The 20,288-nt window shown below is 54.0% G+C and overlaps 1 protein-coding gene across 1 annotated transcript; it reads right to left on the bottom strand.

The window, feature by feature from the left end:
- Positions 1 to 6,019: 6,019 nt before the first annotated feature.
- H1-8 (H1.8 linker histone) lies at positions 6,020 to 19,646 on the bottom strand. The gene is made up of 5 exons (XM_071211971.1): positions 19,502 to 19,646; positions 11,274 to 11,533; positions 8,396 to 8,738; positions 6,694 to 6,758; positions 6,020 to 6,395 (listed from the first exon to the last, which is right to left on the bottom strand). Exons 2-5 carry the CDS (start codon positions 11,478 to 11,480, stop codon positions 6,129 to 6,131), a joined length of 882 nt encoding a protein of 293 aa, XP_071068072.1. The 5' UTR covers positions 11,481 to 11,533; positions 19,502 to 19,646; the 3' UTR covers positions 6,020 to 6,128.
- Positions 19,647 to 20,288: the final 642 nt, after the last annotated feature.

The raw sequence follows: 20,288 nt of genomic DNA, 5'->3' as shown, positions 1-20,288 counted from the left end.
AGTGGTTAGGGCGTCCGTCTACCACATGGGAGGTCCGCGGTTCAAACCCCGGGCCTCTTTGACCCGTGTGGAGCTGGCCATGCACAGTGCTGATGCGCGCAAGGAGTGCCGTGCCACGCAAGGGTGTCCCCCGCGTGGGGGAGCCCCACGCGCAAGGAGTGCGCCCGTGAGGAAAGCCGCCCAGCGTGAAAAGAAAGTGCAGCCTGCCCAGGAATGGCGCCGCCCACACTTCCCGTGCCGCTGACGACAACAGAAGCGGACAAAGAAACAAGACGCAGCAAATAGACACCAAGAACAGACAACCAGGGTGGGGGGGGGGGGGGGGGAATTAAATAAATAAATAAATCTAAAAAATAAATAAATAAAAATAAAAAACAGAAAACGCCACGTGCTACAGAGGATGTGGAGAAATAGGAACACTCCTTCACTGTTGGTGGGAATGTAGAATAGCGCAGCCTCTGTGGAAGACAGTCTGGCAGTACCTCAAGAAGCAACGTATAGAACTGCTGTATGATCCAGCAATCCTGTTACTAGGAATATAAGTAGAAGAACTGAAAGCAAGGACATGGACTGACATTTGCACACAAATGTTCATAGCAGCTTTATTCACAATCGCTAAAATATGTGAATAACCCGAGTGCCCATCACTGATTAATGGATAAACAAAATGTGGTATATACGTTCAATGGAATACTAGTCAGCTGTAAGAAGAAATGAAATCAGGATGCATATGAAACATGGATGAACCTTGAGGATATTAAGTTGTGTGAAATAAGCCAGACACAAAAGGACAAATATTGTATGACCTCACTGATATGAACTAAATATGATAGTGAGTTCACGGAGGTAAACTCTAGAGTATAGGTTACTAGGAGGTAGAATGTGGGTTGAAAATAGAAGCTGATGCTTAGTGTATCTAAAATTTTTAATAAGGTTTATTGTATAGTGTGGAAATGAATAGAGTTATTGGTAACACATAGTAGTGAGTATAACTAACACTGCTGATTTATAAATGTGATTGTGGTTGAAAGGGACAATTTGTGGATGTAAATGTCAATTGAAAGGAAGCTAGAGAATAATCTAGGGACTGTATATATAGTAGTTTCAGGGGTGGATGAAGATTGTGGTTAATAGTATAAATAAAAGAATGCTCTTCTTTTACAGAGTGTTAAGAATAGGGTGACACATGGGAAAATTATAACTAATGGAATTTATGGATTATAGTTAACAGTAATATTGTAATATTTTTGCAGCAATGGCAAAGAAGATGTTATATCAATTCCATGGGACAACAACAGGGAGTATACGGGGATATGGGATTTTTCCTTCTTGAGTAATGAACTGAGGTGAAGACAGCACGACTCTGTGATGAAAATGGGAGTTACTGAGTGTACAGTCTGAATGGATTGTATAAAGCATGGGACTACACAACACAGGGAATCCAGTGGTGGAAGATGGACTGTAGTTAGAACAAATTCAAGAATGTTCTCTCATGAACTATAACAAATGTATAATTCTAATACAGGGTATTAATAATCAGGTAGAAAAAAATACACCAAATGTAAGATATGGGCTATAATTAGTGGTAATGTATTGATGATGCTCTTTCATAGTTTGTAAGAAATGTTTCACAACAATGCAAGGTGTTGGTGGTGGTGGGGTGATGTATGGGAACCCTATGTGATGGTACGCGTGATGGTTAGGCTAATGTGTCAACTCAGCCAGGTAATTGTGCCCAGTTGTTTGGTCAAGCAAGCACTGGGCTAACTGTCATACAAGGGCATTTATGGACTTTAGTCACCATTGACTTTATTGCAGTGGTAAATCATAGACAGCTGGTTATAATTACATCAGGGAGAGTGCCATCAGCAGTGAGTGACACTTAACCCAATCAGCTGAATGCCTTAAAAGGTAAGTAATTCCAGCATTGAGATTTCCCCAGCTCATTTTTGGACAGCCAACGTCTCCCAGAACTCATCAAGAATCTTCACTGGACTTTCATTGGAGCTCCTGGTCGCAGCCTTCCTGCGGAACCTGGTCTCTTGTGCATCCCCACAGCTGCATGAGAGGCTCTGATAAATCTCTTACTGTCGACAGCTATCCCTTGTTGATTCTGTTTCCCTAGAGAAGCCTGACTAATACAATATGCATATTTGTTTTGGAAGTTGACAACTTTTACTATACACTTATTGCTTATGTGTGTTCATGCATGAATGATATGCTCAATAGAAATTTCTAAAAAATGGGTTATAGGCGGATGCAGATGTGGCTCAAGTGATTGGTCCTACCATATGGGAGGACCTGGGTTTGGTCCCTGGGGCCCAAGCGAGTGCCCACATGGAGAGCCAGTGCTCGTGCAAGTGAGTCAGGCAGCAAGATGAGGATGCGACAAGAGGGAGATGAAGGGGGAGTCGAAGCCAGGCACAAAAGATACCAGGAACCGAGGCAGTACAAGTGGCCGGGAACCTCTCTCCACATCAGAGGTCCCCGGGATCAAATCCTGGTAAATCCTAGAGGAGAAAAATGAGAAGAGAAGACAAAAAGAGAAATAGATACAGAAATAGATTCACAGCGAATATACAGACAGCAAGAACAGCGGGGGAGAGGGGAGGGAAAAAATGGGTTATAGGTATGTACTGTGCTGGGCAAAATTCCCCTCTGGCCGTGGACCTGTGAAACTGAGAACAAGTTACCTGCTTCCAGTATAGGAAGGATAGTCGTAGAATAATCACTGCCATGGCCATAGGGAGAAACTGAAAGGAAAACCAGGTGGTGGGTCCCAAACAGTTCCAGAAACCTGCAGGGCAGTCATTAGATTTCAAACTCTGAGCCTCATCCGTAGGGCCCTGGTTTCTTGCCCTCGGGGTGTGCTGGAACAGCAGTCCCGCCCCTTCCAAGGGTGCCCCGGGGGCATGCTTTTGGCTCCACCCTCATTCAGCATCTGGGCGTTGGCTGAATTCTAGGCCCCACTTTGGAGAATACTGGGGTGACCGCCAGACTCTCCCCCATCTCCGGGGCACAGGCTCAGTCCCTCAGAACAGGGGGGTGGGGGCCAAACTCACCCCAGTCCCAGGGATCGTGCTCCACCCTCTCTGAAGCCCGCGGCACCCACAGCCATCCCGCACACGGGGCGGCACCCACAGCCATCCTGCACAACGGGGTGGCACCCATAGCCATCCTGCACAAAGGGGCCGCAGCGCGTCCGCTCCAAGCCCCTGGGCATAACCCCCCTTTCCGCACAGAGGGCTCGCCTCGCTCTCCTGGCCCGAGAAGGTGTCTTCAGTCCAGACCTCAACTTCCATGGTGGCTGCCTTTCAAGGCATTTTTAGTTCAAGCTGTATCTACTCTGTTCTGTCTAGTCGCGCCTGGCAGTGCTTCTGTTCAGAGAGATCTCACAGAACACTGGCTGGTCTGGCCTGTGCACACAGGGTCACGGCCGTGAGGCAGTAGGATCTCCCGCAGGTCCTTCCTGGAGAACTGCGTTTCCAGTCTGATTTGCCCTGAAACTACTGCCTCGTTCCATGCTCAGTTATGTCCTCACATGGGGTACTGTGCTCTGGGGACTTGCCTTCCAGAGGCTTAGAATTTTCCAGAGCAACAATTTCTGGTTTCTACATGCCCAGGATCAGTTCTCAGCTTGTTTCTTTCCTCTAGAATTTTGCTATAAACTGCAAAGAGAATCCAGGCTGCACTAGGCACATTTCGCTGGGCTGTCTCCTCAGCTGAACACCCAAGCTCGTCACAATCAAATTCTGCCATCTGACATCAGAACACACTTTTGCCAAGCTCTCTGCCACTTTAAAATATGGGTCATCTTTCTTCCAGTTTGTAAGGATTCCTTTCTCATTTCTGTCTCACGCCTCATCGGAAGTATCTTTAGCATCCATCCACATGTCTACCAACAGTCTCTTCAAAGCAGTCGGGCCTTTTCTATCAAGCATCTCACAGGTCTTTCAGAGTCTTCCCCTTACCCAGTCATAAAACCGTTCAAATGTCCTCGGTATTTCCAATCACAGCCTCCCACTCTCGGTACCAAAATCTGTTTTACTTTTAAAGGCTGCCAAGGCAACATACCAGAAATGGGTTGACTGTTATACTGGGTAATTGCTAACCTATAAGCGCATACTCCCGAAGCTGAGAAAAATGTCCAGCTCAAGGCACTGGGTGAAGATCTCTCCCCAGAGACTGGCTGGGGGTGATTCTGGGTCCCTGTCACGTGGCAAGACACGGCGCTGGCGCCTGCTGGGCTCCGCCTTCTCCTCGGGGTCCCGCTGACGTTAGCTTCTGGCTTCCAAGACGTTCTCTCCCAGCTTCTGGGGCTTTCTGTCTCTACAGCTGTTTTCTGACCGTATTCACTCCTTCAGAAGATTAAGAGCCACGCTGGGCCATGCCTTACTGGAGTAAGTTAATCAAGAGGCCCTTAACTGTCCCACGTACGATATGTGCACGCCCATGGGAGTGGATTAGCAAGAAGGACATGATCTTCTCTGGGGTCTACCAAAACCTCAAGCGACCACAGGCTCATTATCGCAGTTAAAACGAAACCCAAAGCTCTTATCCTGGGCTCCCCACGTCCTTCACACCTAGCCCCAGACACCTCCTCATGCTTGTTTGGTTTAGCTGCTGCTGAGTAACAAACCACCCCAACACTCTGTGCTTAAAACCACAGTCATCAAAGCAAAACACACACAGAAAAGGAACCATTCCTTTTATCCATGAATCTGCATCTGGGCAGGACTTGGCAGTGAAGGTCCATCTCTGCTCTACGTGGCGTTGGCTGGGCAGCCCCACTGGTACTAGAAGGTCCAGTTCTAAAATGGCCTACTCATGTGGCGGACACTTTGGTGCTGGCTGTCCGCCGAAAGCTCAGCTGGGGCTGAAAGCAGGCGCTTGGGCTCCCTCCCAGCATGGTGGCTGAGTTTCCAGAGGAAGTATCCCGAAAGACAGGCACTAGAAGCTGCCAGTCTCAAGGCCTGGGCCCGGAAATTGGCCGTGTCGTTTCCTCTGTATTCTGGGGGATTCGGCCATTCAACAGCCCGTTACTGAGCGATTTAACAAGTTCCTGCAATCACAAAGCCCAGCTCCTCCTTTTGATGGGAGGAGTGGCACATGTTTTAGAGCAACCCAGATCTCACCTTCCATTCCCTTCCTTCACTGGGTTGTGGCCACATGTGCCTCCCTGCAGTTCCTTCAACAGGTCAAGCTTATTTCTACCTCAGGGCCTTTGCACTTTCTTTTCCTTCTGTCAGAAATGCTCTTCCCCTAGACACACGGGTCCCTGCTGAGATGTCCCCTCCTTAGAGAGCCCTCCCCACCTGTCTAAAATAGCAGCCAGTCCCCTCTATCCTTTGCCACTGGCTTGGCTTCCCTTCACAGCACGGGCACTGTCTGGCATGCAGACCAGTTTATTTGTCTTCTCCTCTAGATGAGAGGCTCCAGGAGGGCCACATTCTTGCCAGGCATAACCAGGACTGGCACACCTGTGTGCTCAGTGACTAGTTGTTGAATGGCTGCAGAAAGGCGGGATTAGAAGAGACCAGAGGGCTCTTTCTAAACATACACAGTCACTCCCCTGCCTACAGCACTCCCCAGCTCCTTATCGTCCCCACGAGCAAGTCCATGTTCCTTAGCCAACCCCTCTAGGCCGTCCTCCCCATCCCCCCCAGCCCAAGGGCTCAGACCACTCTATCCGCCCCCCACTCCAACCCACAAACCGCCTCCTCCTTCCACACCTTCCATGCTGTGCCTTCTGCCTGCACTGCCCTCCTCCATCTGACCACTCCTACTCATCCCTGAGGACCAAAAGCCACTGCCTCCAGGAAGTCATCCCAGATCTCCTGGCTGGATTTCCTTCAGGCCCCACAGGCTCCTACACATCCTATCCATGCACCAGCCTGTGTTCCCCAGATTGAGAGCTCCTATCTGGGCCCCAGCACCACTAGGCAAGCAATAGGCACTCCGTGGATGTTTGAGGGACTGCGCGGCCAAATCCTCTGCCCACACCCATTTGTAAGTGGGGAAAAAAAGTCTTTATTGATAAATATTTTACAATTAAATAGAGTCGATGTTTTTGGGGGGTGGGGGGATAAAAACTCGAGCAGAATCTCAGTGTCTCTGCACCCTGTCTCCTAACTCCTGGCTTCTGACTTCTTGCTGGACACCTTGGATGACAAGGACTTGGCAGGCAGCCCGGGCCTGCCCAGGCCCTTGGGGGCCTCTGTCTTGCTGACCAGGTGTGCAGGTGCTATCTCGGGCCCCTTGCCGTCCTTGCCCTTGGGAGGAGCGGCTGCCTTGGCTTTCGGCCCCTCCCCAGGCCCCGGGGCAGACGCCCCTGCAGGGACCTTGGCAGTGGCCACCATCTTCTTTTTGGCTGGGGAGGTAGCAGCTTTCTTCCCCTACGAGGAAGCAAAGCAGGAGCAAGGAGGCAGGGAGGGGCAGGGCCGGGCACACCGCTCGGGACCTGCCGGGCTGGGCGGCTTTGGACACGGGTCAGCACGTCCCTTCTCCGTAAGGTGGGGCTGGCTCCCCAGGGAACGGGAGAAGGCGGCGGACTGTACTTTGTAGGGACATAAAGTGTACCCCCTTTCCGTGGCAGAGCCCTCCAGGGGTGAGGGCGGGACGCCCAAGCTCTGGCTTGCTAAGAAGTGGGATGGGCAGCAGAAGTGGACCAGGGAAGTCACAGCAGGCACCTACCTTGGTGGCCGAGGCTTTGGAACTCTTACTCCCAGCTTTTGTTGTCCTGTAGGCCTCAGCAACGGCTGGAAGGAGGGGCCGGGTGGGAAAAAAGACTCAAAAGTTGCTGCTGGTGGGAAGGGCTGGGGTCCCAGACCCTGCTCTGACACTTACCAGCAATGTGACCTGGGCAAGCCACTTGTCACGGTGAGTCTCAGTGGCCTAGCCGGCTCACAGGGCTAGCTCAGGGTGCCCGGGGGCCCGAGGGTGGTGGGCAGCAGTGGCTTACTCTAAGCCGAGCCCCGGGCAGATACGCTCTTCCTCACCAGCTCACACCAAAGGTTCCTAACAAGTCTATCTGCGATCTTCCCCGTGGCAGCCGGGAGACATTAGGAAGAAATAATTCTGGGAAGCGGACTTGGCCCAGTGGTTAGGGCGTCCGTCTACCACATGGGAGGTCCGCGGTTCAAACCCCGGGCCTCCCTGACCCGTGTGGAGCTGGCCCATGCGCAGTGCTGATGCGCGCAAGGAGTGCCCTGCCACGCAGGGGTGTCCCCGCGTAGGGGAGCCCCACGCGCAAGGAGTGCGCCCCGTAAGGAGAGCCGCCCAGCGCGAAAGAAAGTGCAGTCTGCCCAGGAATGGCGCCGCACACACGGAGAGCTGACGCAACAAGATGACGCAACAAAGAGAAACAGATTCCTGATGCCGCTGATAAGGATAGAAGCAGTCACAGAACACACAGTGAATGGACAGAGAGCAGACGACTTGGGGGGAGGGAGGAAAGGGGAGAGAAATAAATAAAAAATAAAGCTTAAAAAAAAAAAAGAAAAAAAGAATTCTGACCCTAGCTCTCCCCTGCCCAGCCTCCTGGCTGCTCATCACAGCCTCCTCCGTTTGCTCCCACACCCCTCTCCCTGCACTTAGAACTATCTGCAGTTCCTCAAAACTCCGTCTTAACAACCCAAGTGTCCACCAACAGGTGAACAAACACACAAAATGTGGTACATCCATACGACAGAATACTATTCAGCTGTGAAAAGGAAGAGGTTCTGACACACGTGAATGGATGAGCCTGGGCGACAGCGTATTGAGTGAAATAAACCAGATACAGAACAACAAATATTGCATGATTCCACTTAGAGGAAATATCTAGAATAAGCAAGTCCATAGAGGCAGTGAGATCAAAGATCACTAGGGGCTGGGGGCAAGGGGGAGGAATGGGAGTTATTTAATGAGCACAGAGTTTCTGTTTTGGGTGATGGAAAGGTTTTGGTGAGGGAGGATGGTGATGGTAGCACAACACGGTGAATATAATCATGCCACTGATTGCACACTTAAAAATGGTTAAAACGGCAACTTTTATGTTACCATATTCCCTCTAATCTTATGGGGGAGAAGCTCCACCTTCCTTATGGAGCGCCAGGCCTTTGCACATGTTCTTTCCCTACCTAGGACACCTCCTCCAGGAAGCCTCCCAGACCTCTGCCTCGGGAACAAGTCAGGCTCCTCCTCTGGGTTGCCGGTGCCTCTCTGCTACCCTGCCTGCTCCTTTCCCCACACCCCCCACCAGCTACCAGGGGTCCTGTCTCCCAGGTCTAGCTAGGTGCTGGGCTGTATTTACTAGGTAAGGAAGCCCCCTCCCCAGGGCTGGGCCGCCCTCCATCCCGCCTCCCGCTAACTCAAAAGGACCACCCAGACCCCTCTGGGCCCCCCACGCGCCCACCTTGGCTGCCGCCTCTGGCCTTGGCCTTCCCTCCGAGCCCAGCCGCTCCGGGGGGGCCCTCGGTGGCCTTGGCTGGCTTTGAGGGGAGCTTCCTGGCCTCGCCCGGGTTTGCCGCCTTGGCCCCGCTGCCTCTCTCGAGAGCCTTCTCCTTGGCTGCCGCCGGCTTGGGGGGAACCTTCTTCGCCTCGCTCAGCTTCTTGGGGACCCTTTCCCCCTTGCCTGGGTTGGGAGCCTTCTTCTTCGCCTCGCTCGGCTTCTTGGGGCGCTTCTCCCCGGGTTTTCCGAGCACCGTCCCCGCGGCCATCTTCTTGGGCCGGGTTTTCCTTTTCTTCTGGGGAACTAACTGGAAGAGGAGAGCACAGGGTGAAGTCGGGAGCTTGGGGCGCCCCCCCCCGCCCCCCAGAAGACTCGGGAAGAAGGCCCCTTCCCGAAAGAGGGGGGCTGGAGGGCGGGCAGGGGCACAGGGGATGACCTGCCTAAGGCCTGTCATCCCTCACGCCGCAGGCTGCAGGGTGCCTGGGTGGCAGGTCGCCCAGGAGCTGGGCCCAGAGAAAGAGGCGACCTGCCCAAGGCCGCCCGCAGGGGCTCAAACCCCGGGCGACCCCCGGCCTCTGGCCTCTGCGCCGGCGGCTGCTGGGAAGCGGCTCCTCGCGCAGGGGGGCAGAGGCTCGCTCACCCACCCCCTGCAATCCAAAGCCTGCCGCCAGGCTGCTGGGGACAAGTGTGCGACTGGGACCCGGTGCCTCTTCTCCCCACCATCCAGGCGGCCGCTGACGACCCACCAGCCTCACCCCTCCTCGCCCCCCCGCCCCCGGCCTGCCCGCCAGCCTCGCCCCTCCTTGCCCCCCCCCCCCGCCTGCCCGCCAGCCTCGCCCCTCCTCGCCCACCCCCGCCTGCCCACCAGCCTCGCCCCTCCTCGCCCCCCCCCACCTGCCCACCAGCCTCGCCCTTCCTCGCCACCCCCCCCGCCTGCCCACCAGCCTCGCCCTTCCTCGCCACCCCCCCGCCTGCCCACCAGCCTCGCCCCTTCCTCGCCACCCCCCCGCCTGCCCACCAGCCTCGCCCTTCCTCGCCCCCCGCCCCGCCTGCCCGCCAGCCTCACCCCTCCTCGCCCCCCCCCCCCGCCTGCCCGCCAGCCTCACCCCTCCTCGCCCCCCGCCCCCGGCCTGCCCGCCAGCCTCGCCCCTCCTTGCCCCCCCCCGCCTGCCCGCCAGCCTCACCCCTCCTCGCCCACCCCCGCCTGCCCACCAGCCTTGCCCCTCCTCGCCCCCCCCACCTGCCCACCAGCCTCGCCCTTCCTCGCCACCCCCCCGCCTGCCCACCAGCCCTCGCCCTTCCTCGCCACCCCCCCCGCCTGCCCGCCAGCCTCGCCCTTCCTCGCCCCCCGCCCCGCCTGCCCGCCAGCCTCACCCCTCCTCGCCCCCCCCGCCCCGCCTGCCCGCCAGCCTCACCCCTCCTCGCCCCCCCCCCCCCCCCCGCCTGCCCGCCAGCCTCGCCCCTCCAAGCCGGCCGTGGGCCCTGCGGTCAGGTAGCTCCGAGCTCCCAGGCCCCCTCAGCAGCACCCCTGCCCACGCAGCGCTCCAAGCCCCCCTCTCCTCTCACTGCCCACCTTCACAATGGAAACCACGTCCCTCCGTCGGGGAGGGTGTGAGCGTCAGGGCGAGGGGAGGACAAAGAGCCGGATCGGCCCTTCCAGGGCCCAGTTCTGGGGTGCTTGCTCCCTGCCCCAAGTGCCCGGCTCCCATTGCCTGCCACGACGCCCATCATCCCTGCTCCACCCCCCAAGCCCATCTTCCTGACCGGCTCAAGGACCCTGGAGTCTCACTCTCCCCCCGTGTCACCAGCAGCACCGTCCGTCCCGTCCCCCCCCCCCCCCCCCCCCCCCCCCCCCGTGACATTCGGCCTCTGAGCTGCCCCATTTACTCCTTGCAAGCACCTAATGGAAGGAGCTTATTGACCCGCTTTGCAGATGGAGACTCTGAGGCTCAGAGAGGGCAAGCCACTTGCCAACATCACACAGCTACCGAGAGGCCTCGCTCGGATTCAGTCCCAGAAGTGGCTCCTCCTCGGTCCGGGCCCCACTGCCTCCGCTGTCCCCCTGCTTAATCACCCCCTGGCCTCTAAGACTCAGCACCTCCCCAGGGTCCTGTCTGCCTCTCCACGGGGACGATGCTCCTTCCCAGGGCGGCACCCGTCGAGCGTACCCGCACCATCCACGTGCTTTGCCTCGCCCCACGCCCACGATTTCCAGGAGGGCGGAACTTCCTGCCATCAGTCACACGGTTACCACAGGGGCCGGCGCGCGATAGGCCGAGAATGTTCCACAACATTCCCTGGCAACTACCAGAGCAACTGCTGCGTGCCAGGCGTTGGCGAGGTGCCGGGGGGTTGCGATGGCGAGGCGGAGCCCGTGCCCGCGTCCCGGAGCTTTTCCTGGGGGCAGCTGGCGCGCGCCACGCCCGCCTTCCATTTTGCCCCCGACCTGCCCTCAGCTCTGGGTGACCCTGGCCCGGTCCCATCTCGGAGCCTCATTCCCAGCACGAGGGGACAAAGTGGCGGCCTGGGCCTTGTCCGGGGGGCGTAGCCAGAGGGCAGGGGGTCCCCCAGCTCTGCGGCCTTCTGGAGCCTCCTCTGTGGTGAGGAATGCCAGCAGGGGGCCCTGGGCGCCAAGGACCCAGAAGGGACCCCAGCTCGTGGGCTCCCCGATCTCTGGAAATGCCCCGTCGGGTGGGTAGAGCCGGACGCCCCCAGGGGAGAGCAGCCGGGGTGCAAAGGCAGGCTTCCCGGAGGAGAGGGAGCCCCAGGCCGGCTCGGGCAGGAGGACAGCAGGGAGGCGGCGCCGGCGGGGGCCAGGGCTGCGCCCTCCCCGCCTGCTCACCTTGAAGCTGCCGGTGGCGCCCCTGGCCTTGGAGTTGACGGGCCTGACGAGGAGCCCGCGGAGCAGGCCCTTGGCCAGCGCCTGCTTCAGCGGGTGCTTGAGCCGGCTCACGTCCACCGTGGGGTACTTCTGCAGGATGTACAGCTTGATGGCGGCCACCGAGGTGCCCTGGCGCCGCTCCCCGGCCTGCAGCGCCTCCAGCACCATGCGCAGCACCGGGGGGTGGCGGCGCAGCCCCAGGGCGCCGCCGCGGCTCGGGCCTGCGGGGGGGGACATCAGCTCATGACCCGCGGCCCCACGCCTGTGCTCAGGCCCAGACACTGGCCAGGCGAGGCACGACCTGGGGGCCAGGGGCAGCTCCACGTGCAGCCGGTCCCACCGCGAGCTCGCCCCAGGGTGGCCGCGTCCCCCGTGGCGGGCCACGGCCTCCAGGGCCCCGCGTGGGGCTGGGCTCGCGCCGCGAGCTTGGAGAAGGCCCGGCGGGTCTCTTTAGAGTTAGACATTTCTAGTGGACACACGCTCAAAGCCCTGCAACCCTGTGCATGTAACCAACACAAGAACACAGCGCTTAAAAGAATGGACAGCGCGCATTTCAGCCTTTGTTAGCACAATAAAATTAAAAAAACAAAACACCACCGTTTGGTCGCCAAGTCCCGGCAAATCGCCCACGGCAAGCGTCCCCTTCTATTTCTGCCGTCAGCCAACGTGGGCAGACCCTCCCTCCCTGCACTCAGCCCCACCCTCCAACTTGAAGGCAAGGGCTGCTTCTTGCAAATTTTTTTTGAAACATACCTGTTATATAGCTCAAGCATTGGGCATCATTGTATAGCCTTTTATAACCTACTCTATTTTTATTTGTTACAACAGGCAAATTGGGCGGGAATGGGCTTTTTATTCTGCTACACCTATGCAGTATAACTACAGAGCAACAAGTAAATGATTGTAATATATATTCTTCCAAGGTCACTCATCTCCAGTGACAGAATTACCGAGGATAGTACCTACTTTGAGATGGAATAGAGAACCGCGTTTTTAAAAATTAAGACAAAAAAACAAAAAAATATCTCTGAAACAGAGCAAGTTTCTAGATAGAGCTGCCAGTTTACAGCAAATCCTGGGCTCTCTGAGGCAAGCAAAGGACTGCAACAAATCCAGGCTTTGAAAAACCTCTCCAGGACCCACAAGCTTTTTTTTTTTAACAGATAAACAGCAAGGAAGAGAATATGAGGTGTATCCTATAGACAAAAGGAAACTTGAGACTTTTCAACCAAATGTACAATGCAACTCAAGAGTCTTCACTTAGATTCACGGCATGATGTGAACAATCCAACTGAAAAAAAAAAAAGGCACTGGCTAAATGTGAGCCCTGGACATATCGGATGATATCAGGGATGATAGTAATTGCTTCCAGTGTCCTAATGGCATTGCAATTACTTTCTAAAAGGTTTTTATCCTTTAAAGATAAATACCAAAATATTTACAAATGCAATGGTAAGTCTGGGATTTGCTTCAAAATAACCCAGTAGATGAAATAACAGTGGTCCCAAGCCCATAACAGTTGAGGTTGGATACATGGGAAGGGGGGCCACTATACCAGTCTGCCCGCTTTTGTACCTGTTTGAAGATTTTCCTAACAAAAGTTACAAAAGATTCTAGTCCTAGGTGTATATCCAAGAGAAATGAAAACACACATCCATGCACAAACTTGTGCATGAAAGCTCGGCGTTCATACATGATTCACAAGAGCTGAGAGGTGAAACAACCCAAATGTCCGTCAGCAGATGAACAGATCAACAACATGTGGAACATACATGGGACACTTTTTCCGCCATAAAGAGAAACGAAGTTCTGATACACGCGAGAGCATGGAGGGCCCCTGAAGATGTGATGCCAAGGGAAAGAAACCAGACATCAGAGGCCATGAAATCTATGGTTCCATTTACAGGAAACATCCAGAAAAGGCAAATCCACAGAGAGAGAAAATACATTAATGGTGACCTACGGCTGGGCGTGGGGGGGGGGGCAGGGGTGGGATGTAACTGTTACGAGGTTCAGAGTTTTGCTTTGGGATGATGAAAATGCTCCGAACTTGGATTGTGGCGATGATGGCACAACCCGTCAATATACGAAAAGCCATTGAGTCGCACGCTTTCAGTGGGTGAATTGTGTGGTATGTGAATTACATCTCAATAAAACCTGGAAAAAAAGTTTCAAAAGAGGTGGGAAGATGGAAACAGCCCAGGTGTCCATCAACCGATGACTGTATAAACAGTGTGGCGTATTTGCACGATGGAATATTATGCAGCTGTAAGAAGAAATGACGTTGTGAAGCAAATGACATGAATGAACCTGAAGGACATTATGTTGAGTGAAGCAAGCCAGACGCAAAAGGACAAATACTGTATGATTGTGTTACCATGAACCAAATATATTGTGCAACATATTGTATGATTCAAAAAAGAAATTTGTATGTATCCAGTACATTTAATTGAGAAATGTATGTTTTTATTCAACTGTTTTCTTTTTATCTTTTAATTATTGTTTATTTTTCAATTATTAAATGTACAAAATAAAAAAATAGTAGATTAAAGAGGTGGGGAAGAGAGGAAGGAGGAATTAAACATGGTGATTTAAGAATGACTTTCAAATGTTAATTTCTGATCAATTTGCAAAATGTAAAGACTCAAAACTGAATCAATTGGCTAAAGTATGGTTAAGAAAAATTAAGGCAAAAAAAGTAAATCCACCTAAAAATTCTAGAGGGAACAAAATTTGTAGAGGTCTAAATAGCAATTATTCAATTCCTGCTGCACCTGGTCAGGAAGAGCCCCAGGTCTGGGAATATTCGTTTTGGGGTCAAAGCCAGTTGTTTGGGGAGCTGTGGCCACAGTCTGCCCTCTGAGCCGTGGGGACGGGGCTCTCGCAGGGGCTGTCCCTCTCCGCTGCCAGGCCACAGGGTCCTCTGGCCTGGCCCTCTTCTGCCTCCCCTACCCATGCCCTACCCAATGCCCCACCTCCCCTCCTGCTAACTCCCCGCCCCTCCAGCTGGATTCGGCTCCTCATTTGGTAGTTATTAAATGCCTGCTGTATACCTGGACGTCCAGAACAGAACTTACAGTTTCCCCAAACCTGCCCTCCACCTTCTCTGTCCTGGAAACGGTGGTCCCCCCGACCTCCCGAGACACGCCAGTGGAACCCAGGAGCCAGCCTGGACCTCGGGGCCCCATCACCCTCACACCCACTCTGCATGCCCCAGAGGCTTCTCTCTCCCACTCACCCCTTCTGCTCTCGATGGTCCCACAGCACCTGGAACACCCCCCAAGGAGCTTGTGTAAACGCTCAGGACCCTTCCCTTGGGTGAGACTTATTCAGCGTCACCTCCTCCAGGGAGCTTTCCTCCACCTTCCGGCCTGGATTGGGCTCAAGTCCTCTGCGTTCCCCCCTTTAAAGCACGTTGTTACATTATCTTATCCAAGTGCTATCTCTTAACAAGGCAGCCTCCCCCATCAGACAGGGAATAAACTGGGTCTGGTTCACCCCCAGTCGTGGTTTGTTTCATGAAAATTGGAGCATGCAGCGCTCAATCCACAGCCCAGCCCCGCGCCGCGCCAAAAGCTTGTTGCTCCGGCCCTTCCACCCAGGTGCCCTGAAGCCGCAGCCCCGGCTGCCCACCGCCCTCGATGGAAAAGGTGATGGGTTCCAGCTGGAGAGGCCTGTCCTGCCCTTGTCCTGAGCCAGGCCGGCCTCGGCCCCCAGCCCTGGCCCAGCCTGGCCCCCCAGCCCCCCAGCCCCCCAGCCCTGGCCCAGCCTGGCTAACTGTGTGTGGCTTTAGCGCTTCTGCCAAACAGACAGGCGACCTCAGCAGCCCCTGGGGCCGGGGCTGAGGGGCCAGGCTGGGAGAGGCAGGGGCGGGGGGCAGGTGCTGTCCCCCCTCGCTCACCTGGCTTCTGGGACCCGGCGGACCCCGCCGAGGAGGCCGAGCTGTCGCTGGAAGCATCGCTCCTGGAAGCCATGGGACAGGCAGCTAGAGGGGCCCTTGTTGGAGCGGGCCTGCCCGCGCCCACCCTATATACCAGCGGCCCTGCCCCCTCCAATTAGCCGCTGATTGGGCCGGCGCCGCCTGCTGATTGGGGCAGGGGGTGGCCGGGGCCGCGGCTGCCCGCCTGCCCTGAGCCCGGGCTCCCCCACCTCTCCAGGGTGACCTTGGCGGGGTCTCGGCCCCACCAGCAGAATGAAGGGGGGAGGATGACTGTGGAATCAGGTCGTCCTGGGGCCCCGGAGCCCCTCTTGGCAGGTGCTCCCTCTCTTTTTCCGTCATCCGTGAAGCCCACCCCTCCCAGCCCGCTGCCAGCTGGGACTGGGGTGCAGACGGGGAAACGAGGGGCACCTGGGCTGCCAAGGTGGTCACGAGCCCTCCAGGCCCACTCGGTGGGCAGCAGTGGGGTGTGCCGGGGCAGACACCCCCAGGCCAGGGGGTGGTCTCTCCTGGGGCCTGCCCGGACTCCTCTGGCTTTTAAGAAAGGAATCTTGAAGGGGTGAAAGAGCTATTTTTAAATAAAATTGCTGAGCAAAGGGCCTCAGACATAAAAACAACATCTACTGGGAAAATGGGCAAAGAATATGAACCAGAAAGGTTGATAAATGGGAAAATATGCTCAACCGCCTTGGTATTCAGGGAGATTCAAATAGAAACAATGATGAGATACTATTTTTGTCCATCGAGTTGACAAAAATTGAAGACAGGGTGTTGGCAAGGCAGGGCTCGCAGCGCCCGCTGGGTATAATAAATCAGGGCAGCAGCTCCTTCAGGAAGGCATTTCCTGGAGCCCAGCAGCTCCACTTCTAGGATTCTGTCCTGCAGGTCTGTGCTCAGAGATATGCGCACGAGGATGTGTGTTGGTACGTTATTCAGAAAAGCAAAGCAAATTAGAACCAACCTCCAACAAAACCGCTTGGAACCTGGCTAAATTACTCCCTTACTGTAGAAAATGATGAGGTGGATTAAAATGGGGATGAGGTTTTTTTTCATAGGCAACAGCATGTCAGCTCTCTAAGTGTGGATCCATACTGAATGTCAAGGATGGAAAGAAATAAGAAGCAGGTCCTCTCATTCATACTGGTAGGACGGCAAGTTAAGTTATTTTAGACAGCAATTCAGTAACATCTAATTCAACCAAATCACCCCCATTCTGCTCTAGGCATAATCCTGAGAGAAACTTACACTCATACCAGGAGAGTGGGTAAATAAACTGTGGCCTAGCCAGTTAGAGGAATAGTATACAGCAGTGAAGAATGGACCAGAATGTGTATGTAAAAGATGCTCTGATTTTTGAGAAGTAAAAACTCTGTGTGTGTGTCGGTGTGTGTGTGTGAGAGAGAGAGAGAAGGCACAGAAGAAGATCTGAAAGGAATCATACCAAGGTAATATCAGTGTTTACCTCTGAGGAGAGCATGGGATTTGGAGGGAAGAGGTTTAAAAAGAACTTGTACTTTTCTCTGTGTGGTCTCTGTATTTTTGGCATTTTTCCAGAGGACTCTTCAGGAGGTCTAAATGAAGGGAGTCCTGGGTCTTCAAAGTGTCCTAAAGTGAAACCAGGTCTCACTCCCCTGTCCAGCACTTTTCATGGCTCCCCACTGCTCTGGGGTGAAAGTTTGAGCTCTTCAGACTGGCTTCAGAGATCCTCGTTCCCCTTTGAACCACACAAACCAGCTGCACTTGTTTGGCTATGTGCTGCCCTCTGGACTTTGCTGCTGTGTGGTAGATTGATGCCAGATTGGTCCTGATTTTTCACCCTTCTCCATATCCCCACCCATTTGCAATGTGACTTTGAAACTCTTCCCCCAAGTCTTAAATCCGTGATGGTCTTTTGAGTTGCTCTGACCAATGGAATACGACAGAAGTGATGTTATGCCAGTTCCCCAGCCAAGTGAACAAGCCCTGGCTAGCCTGCTGGATGCTGAGAGACCCATGGCTCAGTCACTCCTGCCATGCAACCAACAGCCAGCCACAGCCGACCAACCAGCCAGCTGGCCAGAGACTTGTGAAGGAGCCCAGCTAAGATCAGCTGAGCTTGGTCAGATCAGCAGAAAGGCCTGGCTGATCCCCAGAGTTGTGAACAACAATGCATGGCTTATTGTTTTAAGCCATGAAGTTTGGGGATTGTTTGTCACACAGCATAAGCTGATTGCTCCACTCTGCCCAGAAGGCCCTTCTACCTATCTTCTCTATTTCCCCTTCATCCTTTAGGCCTCAGTGCAGATATCACTCCTTTAAGGAAGTCTTCCCTGACTCCCTAGAAGGTTAGAAGGCCATCCTCTGGGTTTTACTAGCCCCCCCCCTGGGAGCCCCTGGCACTCCAAATTACAACTCTGCCTTAACTGTCTCCTGTACAAACCCTTGGACTCTGGGAGGGCAGAGCTGTGTCTGTCTTGTGCTGGGAGGTATCTCCAGGGACTAAAACAGGTCCTGACACATAGTAGGTGCTCAATGCATGTTCCTCAATTCTGTGGAAGCCCCAGTGCCAGAGCCCAGAGTGGCTGAGTGGAGGGCGGCCTGAAAACCGCCTGCTGGAACAACGCTGTGGCAGGAGATGAACATGAAGCAAAGAGGCAAATGGAAGTTGGTGCAAATTAGGGCAGCAATTTTGATCACATTTGTGGGACAGTTCCAAGAATCAAGAAATAGAGAAACACTCAGCTCTACAAATATTCCCACGAGTTTCATTTGAAACCCTGCTCCCGGGCTTGCCAGGATGGAGTTTTGCATTTGGAGGGAAGAGTTCTAAAATGTGCTGCATGATCTAAAAATTCCTCTGGATTGCCTTTTTGCAGGGAAATTATAATTGTGAGGCTCAGGCTGGAGAGACTATGGGCTGCTTTGTGTTGTACTTACATGAATGTTTCCTGAGCCCACAAAAACTTTTTTACAGTCCTTGGACTATCGGAAGGAAGTCCTCTTATATGTGGACTGTCTTGTAGTTCTGAAGATTGCAGTTCTGAACTTTTGGAAGCTGTTCTAGAATGCCTGTTTTACTCTAACTCTTTAAGACCCATTTTTAATCCATTTGCAAATCTTCCTTCCTGACTTAAGGTCAATAAATGTATAGGCGGCAGGGTAGAAAGAGTAACAGCTGCCACCATTCAATGTCCATGTAAATATTTTATATTTGCTATTTTATTTATACATGAAGAAGCTGAAGTTCAGAAAGGACCTGCTCTTAGATCTTCCCAAGTTCAGAGCCTGGAAGCGTTCTCTGTTAGTTAAGATATTGGCTATCACAAAGGCCCTCAAAAAAAAAATAGTACCTTAAACAATGAAAACCATTGTCTCATGAAACCATTTGAGAGTAGGCTGTCCAGGGCTGGTAAGGAAGCAGGGGAGACCCGGAATCCTTCTATCTTGATGCTCTGCTATTCTCTGCCCACAGAGTCTCCCTCATGAACCAAAATGGCTGCTGCAGTTCCCATCATCAAGACTGTAACTCAGCCATTAGGAAGCAAAGAAGAGAGGACGTGGATGGCACCTCCATCCAAAATTCACAACCATTGCATTGACCAGATCTTAATCTCATGCCACACCAGATGCAAGGGAAGCTGGGAGATGTGGTTTTGTGTGGGTGGCGAGGTGCCCAGCTAGAACGTGGGGTAGTGCCGTTGAAGGAAGGAAGGGGGATGAATACTGGGGTGCAGTTAGTACTTTCCGTCCCTCCTTCCTGAGACCACCCGATTATATTAACCTCGTGGTGGTTTAGCTCCTACCACCATACCAGAGGCCATGTTCTTTGAACCCGGTTCACATTTGTAGAACACCTACTCTGTGCTGCATATTTTATATCGATAACCTCATTCATCTACTGAGTAGGATGATTCTCCCCTTGACAGCTGAGGGGCCTGAGGCCAGGAGAAGTTCTGGGACTTACCCAGAGCTCACCCAGCTCCATTTCTGAGCCCCCAGCACATCCTGGGCTGGGGTCAGCTTCCTTAAGTTTAGCTGAGTGCAGCTACGATTGTACACAACATGCACTCAATACATCTGCTGACTGCCTGGATCCTGGAGATGAGGGGGTGACACCCTCTCCCCAGCTGTCAGTCAGCAGCTCTCCCTTTAGACTGAAAGGGCTGTCAAATCTATTGTAAATTAAGGCGTGAAAGAGGCTGTCCGGGACTGAATCACGTCCCTGTAAAGCCCATTCAAGTCCTAAGCCCCCAGGCCTGTGGCGTGAACTCACCTGTGAACAAGATCTTTGAAGATTTTTTTAGTTAAGAGGAGGCCAGACTGACTTGGGTGGGCCTTAATCCAGTATGACTGGAGTCCTTGTAGACAGAGGACATTTGGACACAGGAGTGAGGAGACAGACGGCCATGAGATGGAGGCAGAGGTGGAGCCAGGCCAGCAGATGGCTACAGGAAGTACCATCCTACCCACACCTTGATTTTGACCTCTGGCCTCCCCAAACTGTGAGAAAAATCAATTCCTGTGGTTTAAGCCGACGAGCCTGCAGTATTTGTTATAGCAGCCCCGGAAAAGTTAAGAGGCTTTCTGAGAATGTTCTGGCTTTGGGGTAAAAATTGGCCCTGGGCCTGAGGCCGAAGAAAATGTACCACACCGAGAACAAGGGTGCTGGGGTGCTGGGAGGGGGCTGCCTGCCAGCAGGGTCCCTCCCCCTGCCGCCCTGGCCCCACCCAGCATCTGGAAAGGAGCCCGAGGCCTGCCGCGGGGACCTCGCACCTGCGGCCTGGGAGGGAGGGAGGCCGCTCCGGGGCTGCTCCTGCGTGTCATCCACTCAGAGTCCACCCAGCCACTGCGGGTTCTGTGCCCCCTGCCTCCCGCCCTCCCTCTTCTGCTAACTACACCCCCGGGTTTCTTTCGGGGAACTGGATCCTCCCCACCCCCAGATCATCTGCCTTATGTGGGGCTGACTATCTGGAGCAGCAGGGGTGAGCATGTGACCCAGGCCCAGCCAATCAGAGGAGGAATCCCAATCCAGCCATGGTGATTGGTTTGGGGGTGAGCAT

The sequence above is a fragment of the Dasypus novemcinctus genome, chromosome 26, assembly GCF_030445035.2.
Source record: "Dasypus novemcinctus isolate mDasNov1 chromosome 26, mDasNov1.1.hap2, whole genome shotgun sequence".
In the NCBI taxonomy this organism is placed as follows: domain Eukaryota; kingdom Metazoa; phylum Chordata; class Mammalia; order Cingulata; family Dasypodidae; genus Dasypus; species Dasypus novemcinctus.
This window is presented reverse-complemented; position numbering and strand designations above follow the sequence as displayed.